This window comes from Ricinus communis, chromosome 10, assembly GCF_019578655.1.
Source record: "Ricinus communis isolate WT05 ecotype wild-type chromosome 10, ASM1957865v1, whole genome shotgun sequence".
Lineage (NCBI taxonomy): Eukaryota > Viridiplantae > Streptophyta > Magnoliopsida > Malpighiales > Euphorbiaceae > Ricinus > Ricinus communis.
The window spans coordinates 10,331,757-10,344,707 of record NC_063265.1 but is presented as its reverse complement, the minus strand read 5'-3'; the positions used below and the strand labels follow the sequence as shown (position 1 = coordinate 10,344,707).

At 34.3% G+C, this 12,951-nt stretch overlaps 1 protein-coding gene across 1 annotated transcript; it reads left to right on the top strand.

Moving 5' to 3' along the window:
* Positions 1-2,565: 2,565 nt before the first annotated feature.
* On the top strand, positions 2,566-12,730 carry LOC8258679 (probable UDP-N-acetylglucosamine--peptide N-acetylglucosaminyltransferase SEC). Its single transcript, XM_002521985.4, has 27 exons — positions 2,566-2,964; positions 3,730-3,875; positions 3,990-4,088; positions 4,208-4,258; positions 5,223-5,339; positions 5,524-5,580; positions 6,081-6,200; positions 6,675-6,737; positions 6,836-6,914; positions 7,918-8,027; positions 8,149-8,202; positions 8,307-8,374; positions 8,491-8,593; positions 8,742-8,944; positions 9,166-9,262; positions 9,444-9,515; positions 9,632-9,708; positions 9,792-9,993; positions 10,105-10,272; positions 10,467-10,577; positions 10,656-10,742; positions 10,840-10,967; positions 11,062-11,144; positions 11,616-11,721; positions 11,850-11,996; positions 12,221-12,341; positions 12,439-12,730. The coding sequence occupies exons 1-27, from the start codon at positions 2,808-2,810 to the stop codon at positions 12,550-12,552; spliced, it is 2,940 nt and encodes a 979-aa protein (XP_002522031.2). The 5' UTR covers positions 2,566-2,807; the 3' UTR covers positions 12,553-12,730.
* Positions 12,731-12,951: the final 221 nt, after the last annotated feature.

Sequence of the window (12,951 nt, the reverse complement as noted above, 5' to 3'; positions counted from 1 at the left end):
CAACTCTTAAACTTCTTTTGATATTGAGTACATACTATTACTGATTGAGTTGAGCTTCTAACTAGCTTGAGAGCCTATCTTGAATACTACCCGAAGCTTCAAACCTTTTTTAATTCATACTCCATGTAGAGGATAATTTTTACTTAATGTAGAAGAAAAAAAACCTCCAATATGATAACATTTCCTTTTTAGAGTGAAATTTTTTATCACTTGATATTATTTAATGTACTTACGAGGAATGAAAACAGATGAAAAATCCGTCTATTTAAGAATATCCAAATCTGAACTCAATTAAGCTATTCATATACAAATTTATTTAAAAAATTTACCTTTATTATCTAAATATGTTACAAATCCGGATATGAATACTAAATATGTTCCAAATCCGGATATGAATACTAGTATAATATCAAAACCCAATAAAAACTTGTTTAATATATACCGCTATTAAATAAATTTTATGAATATTTAAATGGTTAGTAGATAATCTATCCGTTGAATACTAATTTACATAAATATTCAAGTAATTAAACGGAATCAATATATTTTACAATAGTTAAATTCTGAAATATATTAATTAAAATTATTTAAAATAAAAAAATACAAAATACATACTCCATAGCTTTAAATAAAACTATATAATTTATTTTTCTTATTATTTTATTTAATATACATAATATATATATATGTCATTTAAATAGGTAAATGGGTAGCAGATTCAGATATCCTGTATCTACGTCTGTTTAAATAATCAAGTGGGGATAACGGATTTCGAAAGTTCAAATTCGATTTCAATCCGAAGCCAATACGAATATTAAAATTTAATTTCAATTAGTCCTAAATTTATTATTTACTCAAACTTGTTTCATTAAGATTCAGTCAAGTAGGATACACTAAAAATATTCGTCCAATTATCATCTTTAATTTTTTGCTAAACAAATAATAATATACAAGCTATAAATTTTTATTGAAGTTAACTTGATCTTTTGCTGGGAAGAGTGTGTTTGTATAACTAATTAACATTATAAAAGTTATCTTAATTATAGATGATAATGTCTTATCTAAATCTGAAAACTTATTTAGAGATTTATATCTCTTGGAGAGCTGAAAAAAAAATTATAAAAATAAATATGAGAGAACTTTTAACAAAAGATTTATAGTGAAGAAATTTATATAAAAAAATCAACTAATGGAAGATCTATATTAGGAAATCTGTTGGGAAGAATTGATGGTAAGTGATCTATACAAGAGAGCTAATAATTATCTATAAAATAAACGAATGTAAGGATGGTCCAAGCTTAACCCATATCTTGGGTGACTTCTGTTATTTATAGATGACTTTTTTTTATATATTTAGAGTTAATCTAGAACGTAGTAAGTATGATTTTTACGGGTGGCAAAGCTTTCATTTAAGAATTTTAACGCAGTTGCGTACCTAATATTTAAATTCAAAGCCTTAATTAAGCTATAAAAGACCCTTACCATCTCATCTATGCGCTTTTGGATTAAATGATTTCTTTTAAAATTATGCCAAATAAAAATATAAAAAAATGCCTTGAATAATAGAAACGTGATTTTTTATTTTTATCTTTTAAGAAATAAAAAACTTAATACATGATCATGATAATTGATTGAGATAATGAATTGTTGATTTTAGACAATTCATCAATTATATAAGAGATTTCTCAATTTTTTGAATAACTTTATAATTTTTTATGCGATCTTACAGTTCTTAAGACAGTTTTTAAATTTTTTGGATTATTTCATAATTTTTTAAAATGATTTTACAACTTTTTAAGTAATCAATATCTAGGTAAATTTATAATTGGTTTGGAACTATTAGGTGAGTTTATAGATTAAAAAAATTAAAATTTAAGAGCGTATGAATAAAATGGTGTGAATATCTTTTAATTTAAACTTAAATATTAAATATATAATTTTGTTAAAATTTTTGAAAAAAAATATTTTTCATAAACATCATAGTCTACATTTTATAAATTAACTATATATATAAATTAAAAATTAATTATAGTTCAGTAAATTAAAAATATAATAAAAGATTTAAACTCATTATTCATAAAATTACGGAGAAAAATAACGGTGAATAAAGTTGATATTAGATTAAATATTTTGAAATTTCAATAAATTTTAAAAATTAAAATTGATTAGTCGAATACTTTAATCCGACTTTTATCCGCAAGCAAAAACAGTTGCGTACAATAGCGGATTGCGGCCAAGCACGATTGAAATTAATTCCGGAATTTATGAATATACTCAGACAGAGAACTTAAACCAAAAGAAAAAAGAAAAAGAAAATTAATCTAATTCTAAAAATACTTTGACTAGATAAAGACAAAGGAAGCCAGCTCATTTAAGAAACCACATAGATACGTGTCAGAATCAAACCGAATCTCAAAACACAAAAAAGAGAAACGACACGTCAACACCACTTCCATCTCCGTACACTTCAACGGCCCAGATCTTTCCAAAACATCCTTCTCTTCTCTGTTTTTCATTTTTACTGCACTTTTATATTTTATATATTTATATTTAGAACTCTCTCCAGCTAAAATTTGATACTTCTATTTCTTCAGTTTTTTTTTTCGAATATTAAAAAAAATAAAAACTTAAGAAGCTAAAAGCTCGAAGAAAAACCCCAATTTTCTTTTTCTTAATTGAAGCTAGGGTTTTTCTTAATCGAGTCCAGTGTTTGTTGTTTCTTTGATCCTCTGAGAATTTTGGATCTGATCTGGATGATCGGATTTTGGCGGGGAAGTGGTTGATTTTGTGGTTTTAGAGAGATCGAGATGATTTCTTTACAGAACGGACCTCGGGTTGCCGCTCAGCTCGGCTCGGCGTCGGCTTCAGTGGCTCGGGACGAACCTGGCTTCCAGGTGAAGCTTGAACCATCATCGTCTTCGCTGAGTTTGGTGCCTTTTAAGAGCCGTGATTCTCACCATGAAGGTGATGCATTAACTTTGTGCTCAATTATCTCTCTTATGTTATTGCTTTGCTTAGATTTCGCGATTTAGAGATGAGCTTTTTTCTCTCTCTCTCTCTCTCTCTCTCTCTCTCTCTCTTTTTTTTTTTTTTTTTTTCTTTTATGGTCATCTGGATTAATTGATTTTAGTTAAAAGTTTAATGTTTGGATTGAGGGAAATCTGTAGTCTTTGAACTGAAAATCTGAAGTGATAAACTTTATTACACTTAACAAAAATCTAACATTTCTATTTGCTTTAAGTTAAGTTTTTTTGGTATATAGAATTAGTCGGTGCATTATGAATTTAGTTTTCTGAAGGGCTCCTTTTTCCTTTTTAATTAAAAAAATAATGTCATAGGTTTCCAATTTATTTGAATGATAGAGCTATTATTTTTATTTTGCCCTTTAACGCAGAAAAATGTAATGGTTTTGATATGCCTGTACTTAATTAGATTGTGTCCCATTTAGTCTCTATAAGAGGAAAAAATAGAGGCAGTTCTATTGATGTTTGTTCTGGTAAAAATTTTATAATTAGAAGGAGCTTGTTTACTTTAGTTGAATATTTAATGAGGCTACTGATTTAGTGATTCTAAGCTAGAGAGTTTTGCTATGTAATGGTGATGTGGATGTGTCATATTTATTGATAGAATGGATTTATTTTAATAGAATGGATTTATTTGATGATTCCTCGCCATCCTTTTCTTCCCCTTTAGGTAACATGACAGTTGATGTGTTAATTTCTAATGCAGTTGATGAAGACATGCACTTGGCCCTTTCTCATCAGTTGTACAAGGCTGGCAACTATAAACAGGCACTGGAACATAGCAATACAGTTTATGAGAGAAGTCCACTTCGTACTGATAATCTACTTCTTTTGGGTGCTATTTATTACCAGGTTTTCTTTCATTTAAATGTTTTGGCTACTGTTCTCTTATGTTGTTTTCACTTAAGATACCTCCACTACTTCAGTTGTTTATAAATGTGAAATTGCTGATATATTTGTTTGTAGTTGCATGATTATGATATGTGCATTGAGAAAAATGAGGAAGCTCTTCGACTTGAACCACGTTTTGCCGAGTGTTATGGAAACATGGCGAATGCTTGGAAGGTACCATCATCTGTATGAATACTTTTGAACTTCAATGCGGTACTTGAACTGTTTGGTTGTTGATTATGCAGTAAAATTGTTATTGGTACTTATGGTTGTGATTTTCATTTCATATACAGGAAAAGGGTGACATTGATCTTGCAATTCGTTATTATTTGATTGCCATTGAGGTTTGTACGACACGCATGTTTCTTTGAGAAGTTGATTCGTTCCTAGTTTATTCAAGAAAACAGTCATCTAGGAAGTTTAGTGGTGCTGAAGGATTTCGATATGTTGTTTTAATGGGATGAATATGAATAGTCGAGTTCCAAAATTATACTTCTCTGTCATGTCGAGCATCTTGGGATGAGATTTGAATGGGATAGTACATGGTTTTCATTCTCCATCTTTGAGTCAGGCTCCCACCAGAAGTTTATAATCTTCACAGTTAACCCATTTGCTAACTTGGGAAAAGGGGGATTCCAGTTATTAGGTCTCATTCTTATCATGCTAAGCTTGTGAATCATGTTGATTTCGGAAAACATGATTTTGTACTGAAAAAAAAAAAAGAATACAAAAATAAAAATTAAATTCAAGTCAGGTTGGTTATATGAAAGAACAACTACCTGTGTATGATTGAAAGAGAAGATCAAGAAATAGAATAGTAAGGAAACCATTGAAACTGTAGGCAGTAGTCGTCATGGACAAACCAAATGACCAAATTCTGGCAAAAGGAATTATTAGCTTTCTCATATATTGAGAAGGGAGAATTGTTGGTGGTTGATCCAGAAGAAAATAGTTACTGGAAGAACTTCAGGATTATTTATGCCTTGGTGTTGACCATGATTGACAATAATTTTGTTATTAGAACTATTTCAGTAGAAAGAGCCTGGAAAAGATTTGGTGGTTGTGGCACTAGCTTTTGGCGCCACTCGGTAATCATGTGGATATATTATATTGTAAGCATTATCATCTTGACATGGAAATATAAAGCAGGAGATTTATGCTTATAACTACCTTTGATATGATTTGTGTTGTAGAGTTGTCATGGATGTATAATTTATCCATTCACCCTTCTCCTCTTTTGCCACTGTAATTGCACCTAGGGAACTTCTTTATGTATTAATGAGAATGCTTTGTTTTATTTTATTGCAGCTCCGACCCAATTTTGCTGATGCTTGGTCAAACTTAGCTAGTGCATACATGCGAAAAGGGCGGCTTAATGAGGCAGCGCAGTGCTGTCGGCAGGCGCTAGCATTGAATCCTCTATTGGTATTTTGTCTTAATTATGCTGATTTGGGTGCTCTAGTTAGATATCCCTTTCTTAGATGGTCCAAATGAAAAGATACATCTGTTGATAGTTGGTATTTCATTATAGTTGGTATTTCATTCTCTTCTTAGTCTTAAGGTTTGAATGAGAATCACATAGTTACGTCTCCTGATAATTGGCCTGTAGGTTGATGCTCATAGCAATCTTGGGAATCTAATGAAGGCACAAGGGTTGGTGCAAGAAGTAAGTATCAAATTAATGGCTTATCAAATAAATGGTTGCTACATGTTGTCTAGTATTCTACTATCTTGTTGGACTTGAAGTTTTTGGGCTATGGGTTTTGGTTACTTCGAGTATCGATCAACTTTTTCAGCTACTATCCCAAATTCTAGGATTAGGATACTGACAGATCACTTCCTCCTCCGATCAGGATGCAGGAAGTGCCCATTGACAATGTCTTTCCAGTTTGAGTTTATTTTCTGCTGGATTCACCTGGCCCAACCTTTACCCTTTCTGATCTGATGGAAGGAAGAGATCCTTTCCATGTATAGATTTTTGTAATGTGCGTCTCCTTTTCCAGTGAAGTTACTGATTGACATACTTCATGTGTGGAACTGTGTTTTAAATCACAGTTCGATTCAGATATCAAGTTATCTACAGGCCAGGGCTCAGATGATGGTTGGTCTTGTTGTAACTTCCATGTGCAAGACTCCAAAATTGTCAGAATCTAACATTTTGTGCAGGCATACAGTTGTTATCTTGAGGCTTTACGCATACAACCAACTTTTGCTATTGCATGGTCAAATCTTGCTGGTCTCTTCTTGGAGTCTGGTGACCTTAACAGAGCTCTTCAATATTATAAGGTATGCTGCTTTTGTTTTCCTGTTATTCTATTCATTTCACTTTTCACGGTACGGATGTTAAAATAGCTTTAAATATATTTTGTTTGTTTACCCCTTGTTTTTCTGTTTCTCCTTTTCCTTTTGCATTCTATTTTATCCAATATTTGCTTCAGAATGCCCTAGTAAACTGTTGTGAGGCATGCTAGTATCATGTTGAATCTCTCATTTGGTCATCATATATGAACATCCAAGCATTTTGCTTTTAGATTGCGCTAAGCTGAACACCACGAGAAAGTGATCATTTCCAGTCTTTGCTTTCTTGTGGAGTTTCTTTTTTATCTGCTGCTTGTAATGCCAACATTATTATTCTGCCTATGTTTTGTTATGGAGCTCTCATGTAAGATTTTATGCAGTCAGCATCTGTAAGTGTTTGCAGATTTCAACTGCTTTGTTGTATAAAAATGCTAAATTTTTGTTGTACAATGTCAATTCCAGGAAGCTGTAAAGCTCAAGCCTACATTTCCCGATGCCTACCTAAACCTTGGAAATGTTTATAGGGTAAGATATCATGGTTTTCTGTCAATAAGGTAGGATATCTGCCTGGACAACTATTGCTGTATTGGAGGCAAACAAGATATTTCTTTTGCCTTTTTCAGGCATTGGGAATGCCCCAAGAGGCCATTGTGTGTTACCAGCGAGCTGTTCAGACCCGGCCAAACTATGCGGTAGCTTTTGGTAAGTTGTTAATGGTACTTGACTCTTAATATTTCTTACTGTGGTACTTTGCAAATGTTTACTTCATTCGTTGAAATTTATTATTGTACCCTTCATTCGGTTAGTCGTATTAAAGTACACCAAGCACCAAGTGTAGCTAGTGTCACTACTATTAGGGCTGCTAACAAACCAAACAGCTTCTTAACAGCTCGGTGATTCGGCTCGGTAAGGATTTGTTTAGGCTCACTTGAATATATAAGTGAGTGATTCTGAAGTCTAATATTGAGCTCGATCAATAAACGAGCCAAGCATGAGCAAGGGTTTGTTAAGCTGGTTTAGGCTTGTGAGCAGCTGGTTTAGGCTCGAGTACTAGCACAAGTAATTTTTATATGAAGTACAGGAGTAGCAAAGTGAGATTTATCAATAAATATTTGAGTCCTAACTATTTTTCTTTCTGGAATTTAAGTTATATAAGAATTATAACCACAATTTACATTTTATTACTAGTTTTGGTCAATATTGTATTAACTGTTATAAGAATCATAACCAGAATTTGGATTATTATATTGGGTTTAGGAGAGAATTTATTTTGGACCTATATTTTTCAATAAAAGTTTTAAGCTTGGTTAGGTTTGCGAATATTAAATGAGCACAGTAGTGTTCAGCTAGGGCTTCTCTCATTTAATATCTAGTGATTCTCAAGCCTAATCTTGGGCTTAATTAATGACGAACCGAGCTTGAATATGCTGAAGCTTTTGTCGGCTAGCCTCGGTTCATTTGCAGCCCTAACTATTATCTTGAAAATTATTTAGTGAATGCGATCACAGGCCTTATTAGGCTCAGTTCATTGGTCAATACCTTCTTCCTAACCTTTGAAGTTTAAACTATCGACTTCACAGATTGTTGCATAATTATTATTTTAATCTATAGCAGTGATGGACATTTTATAATGATTCTAGGTTGAAGGTTGCAAAATGTGTTGGCATGTGAACTTTACCTGACCGTTTAATGGCTATTGTTGCAGGAAATTTGGCCAGTACGTATTATGAACGAGGTCAACTGGATTTGGCAATTCATCACTACAAGCAAGCTATTGCCTGTGATGGAAGATTTTTGGAGGCTTATAATAATTTGGTTTGCTTCCTATCTAATATGGTTCTCTTTTTTCTTTCTTTTCATCCTTTTATGCGCTATTAGCTTTTACTTGCAGTATTATTAACTGACTTGAACATTGCAATTATTCTTGAACTGGAAGGGTAATGCTCTAAAAGATGTTGGTAGAGTGGAGGAAGCAATCCAATGTTATAATGTAAGTTTGCTTTTCATTGTTTCTTAATTGCATTATGCTTTTGCCCTGATTGGCTTGCAGTTGTATAATTATAAGCTTTATTCTCATTTCCGTCTTTGATGTAGCAATGCCTTGCGTTACAACCTAGCCACCCACAAGCACTCACCAACCTTGGGAATATATATATGGAATGGTAAATGGTGTTTGAATTTCTTTTGTTGTCATGAACAATTGTTCATTTTATCCCCTCTTTTTAAATATGATTCAAAATACTCTGAATTTAAATGGGAGATATTTTGAACTTTCAAGGAACATGGCATCTACTGCTGCTTCATATTATAAGGCTACATTGGCTGTCACAACAGGGCTATCTGCTCCTTTCAATAATCTTGCTGTAATTTATAAACAACAGGTAAGGCCTTGGACTATTTTCATCCTGCTAGTTAGGTGTGTTTCTATTTTTGTTTCGATCATATTAAACACTCAAACTACTCCTTTTAAATCTAGCTGGATTTCTTTTTTAATTACTTCTGTGTTCTTTATAAAAAATGTCATGACAGGGAAATTACGCGGATGCTATATCTTGCTACAATGAGGTTCTCCGCATTGATCCCTTGGCAGCTGATGGACTTGTAAATAGGGGCAACACATACAAAGAAATTGGTCGAGTAAGTGATGCGATTCAGGACTATATACGCGCTATCACTATACGGCCAACTATGGCTGAAGCACATGCAAATTTGGCTTCAGCTTATAAAGACAGGTATTTTATTGAAAGGATCAGTGCCAAGTTTTCTGCCTATCTGAGTTTGTATTCTGTTTTTGATGGCTTAAAAGCTGGTCATCTTTATTCTCAAGTCTGGGGGGAATTATAATTCGATTGGTGAATATGAATGCTGTAGTTGGGCTATACAACATAAAATATTATGATTTCAGCATAAAAATTATAGTTTTATATTATTCATTAGATCATATGATGTGCAGTGGACGTGTGGAGGCTGCTGTGAAGAGCTATAGACAGGCATTGCTTCTTCGACCAGACTTCCCTGAAGCCACTTGTAACCTTCTGCATACTTTACAGGTACCTATCAAAATGAAATATGCTGCATATCTGAATCTTCCTTCTCTTTCATATGTTGGTTATTAAATTTTGGCACTTTGGTTCTTTAAGCTGATGAAGTGAGGATTTTTTGGAGGATTTTTTATTTCTTTTCTTACAGAACATGCAACATTGGTAACATATTTGAGGGTTTGTTTCTCAGTGTGTATGTTGTTGGGAGGATCGCGATAAGATGTTTTCGGAAGTTGAAGGGATTATCCGGAGGCAGATTACTGTAAGAGTTATGATGTTTGATATTTTTCTTCATAAGACCTTTCAGGTTCCTAGCTTACCGCTAAAAAATTGTGAAAACAATGTTGATTGTTCTTTGCCATCACTCCTCCATTTCAGATGTCTGTCCTCCCTAGTGTGCAGCCTTTTCATGCTATTGCCTATCCCATTGATCCAATGCTAGCTCTTGATATCAGGTAGGATTATCATATTGGATAACTTATAATTAATCTGTATGACCTAATCATTTTCATTCTCATTGTTCCTTCTCTTCTTGAAGCCGTAAATATGCAGCCCATTGCTCCATAATTGCATCTCGATTTGGACTTCCTCCATTCAACCATCCTCCTCCAATTCCTATAAGGCGCGACCGTGGAAGTGAGAGGCTTAGGATTGGTTATGTGAGCAGTGACTTTGGTAATCACCCTTTGTCACACCTTATGGGATCTGTTTTTGGCATGCACAACAGAGAAAATGTGGAGGTTGGTAAATTTGGAATTCTCTGTGTTTTTTAACTGGGGGAGTTATGGTTGTCAACATGCATTTGCCTTTCCTTTGGGAATAGGGTTTTAAGACTGGAAAACTCTGTGCAGGTTTTCTGCTATGCATTGAGTCCAAATGATGGTACTGAATGGAGGCAGCGTATCCAGTCTGAAGCTGAGCACTTTGTAGAAGTTTCTGCAATGTCAGCAGATATGATTGCCAAACTGATTAATGAGGATAAAATACAGATCCTTATCAACCTTAATGGCTATACCAAGGTACCTTTTCTCAATTTTTTCTTATGTAGAAGTTCTATGGTTTCTGCAATGGTTTACATTAGTCAAGTTGAGATGGTATATGTACCTTGATTGTTCTTGTAGTATATTCTTACTCATCATATCTTTAAATGCCATGCTCCCACTAGAGTATTCCTGTCATTTCTTCAGACTATTTTCTATCTGCATTTATGCAGGGTGCCAGAAATGAAATATTCGCTATGCAACCTGCACCCATCCAAGTGTCATACATGGGATTCCCTGGGACAACAGGGGCTACATACATTGATTACTTGGTTACTGATGAGGTGGGAAATTGACCTCATCTAACATCACTTGTGTTATACTGTGGTCATTTGTCTGATGCATATGCTCTCTGCTTTCAGTTTGTTTCTCCTACACGCTACTCACATATTTATTCAGAAAAGCTTGTTCACATGCCCCATTGCTACTTCGTGAATGATTACAAACAGGTTAGTCTTCATAAGCACCAAAATCGAAGGGATTGTATCTATTTTTATGTTTCCAGATATTCTTCAGTTGTTTAACGCAACTGTTATTATGTCTCAGAAAAACCTGGATGTCTTGGATCCAACATGCCAACACAAGCGATCAGATTATGGTCTCCCAGAAGATAAATTTATATTTGCATGCTTTAACCAATTGTACAAGATGGATCCTGAAATCTTTAATACTTGGTACAATAAGGGTAACCCTGAGCTTGTTTTGTATATTCGCAATACTGCACTTTCGGCATCTCACTATGTTGTCCCAATGTTTGAATGTTTTTAGGTGCAACATCCTCAAACGTGTACCCAACAGTGCGCTTTGGCTACTTAGGTTCCCAGCTGCAGGCGAAATGAGACTCCGTTCATGTATGTACAGTTGTCTTTATTCTGATGGAATTTGCATATTTTAATCAAGGATATTCAGAGACAACTTGGGGCCTGTTGGTATTTACTGTTTTCTGTTTTTGGTTTTTGTTTGTGTTTTTCAAAACAAATTATAGTAATTTAGTGTTCTAAAATTATTTTATTTCTTAAGACTGGAAATAAATCTGAATAACCATAAGAATTATGTTGTTTTCTCAACTTGTTTTCTAAAGAAACACTATCTGTATTTAGAGAACAGAAACCAAAAGCAGAGAACGTATATGATTGAAAACAGGCCCTTACATTTCAATAATTGAAACTTTGCAAATAACCACACATGGGGAGAATTGTCAAAGTTATCATAATGACCACGAAAGCTGAGGGAAAATAGAATAACAAAATAAATGGTAAAATACATCCTTCTTGTCAATACTTTGCTACCTGGTGTTGAGTACTGCTGTGATTTGCGTACAGATGCTGTCTCGCAAGGGGTGCAACCAGAGCAAATCATTTTCACTGACGTTGCCATGAAACAAGAACATATTAGGCGCAGTGCTTTAGCAGATCTATTCCTCGACACGTATTTCTCTCTCTCTCTCTCTCTCTCTCTCTCTCTCTCTCTCTCTCTTTCAAGCTGGCTGTTTTTGGCTCTATTATTGTGAAGGCAGTTGATTTGTCAATGCTGATGGTTGGATTTTTATCTCTCAGGCCGTTGTGTAATGCACATACCACAGGGACAGATATTTTATGGGCAGGTTTACCAATGGTAACACTGCCTCTTGAGAAAATGGCTACAAGGGTTGCTGGATCACTGTGTCTGGCCACTGGACTTGGGGACGAGATGATTGTTAGCAGGTAGGCATTTTGTTTTCAAGTACACATGCTGGTAGAATGTTCACTAATCCCGTGCCAACATTTTATGGCTGAGGTAGATTTAATGGTTAATGTTCCTGATAAGATACATAGTTCACACTCAATAAGTCTACATGAAGTAGCCTTGGTAGACAAATTCAGCCTTGCTGGTTTCCTTAAAATGCGGGACTCAATTCAATTGACTTGTAAAATTACCTTCCTGACAGTATGAAGGAATATGAAGAGAAAGCAGTGTCCCTGGCGTTGAATCGACCGAAGCTTCAGGCTCTTACCAATAAACTGAAGGCAGTCCGTATGACTTGTCCTCTTTTTGATACACCCCGATGGGTAAGCCCAGATAAAGTGTTCGTGATGAAATTTCAGTTGCCTTGCCCATATGATGAGCATCTGATCAACTTTGATTTTCTTGATGGTCATAATGCAGGTCCAAAATCTGGAAAGGGCATATTTCAAAATGTGGAATATCCATTGCTCGGGCCAGCAGCCCCAACACTTTAAAGTAACCGAGGATGATTCTGAGTTCCCATATGATAGATAAAATGGGGGAGAGAATAGACGGCATTGTAGATAAAAAGCAAGAGGAATTGATAGATTATTTAGATTAAGATTATATGAGGAATACAATGGGTTTCAAAATTATTCAGACAATGAAATTGTGATGTGCTTGTTGTAATCATTAATATTAATATTAATGGAGAAGAAGAAATATTGATATCTGTCTCCTTTTTCACACTGGGCAATGTAATAGCCAATTAATTGCGACCAAAGTACCTTGAAAGGTAATGAAAGTATAATAATTGATGGATGGTGTTTTTGTGCTTCCCTGGTATTAAGGCATGACGACGACGCAGTTGCACATGGTATTAAATTAATGTATTCACAGTGACATGGGGATTAATATTGATCGCTGCCATCAACATTCTGATTGGGGACGCAA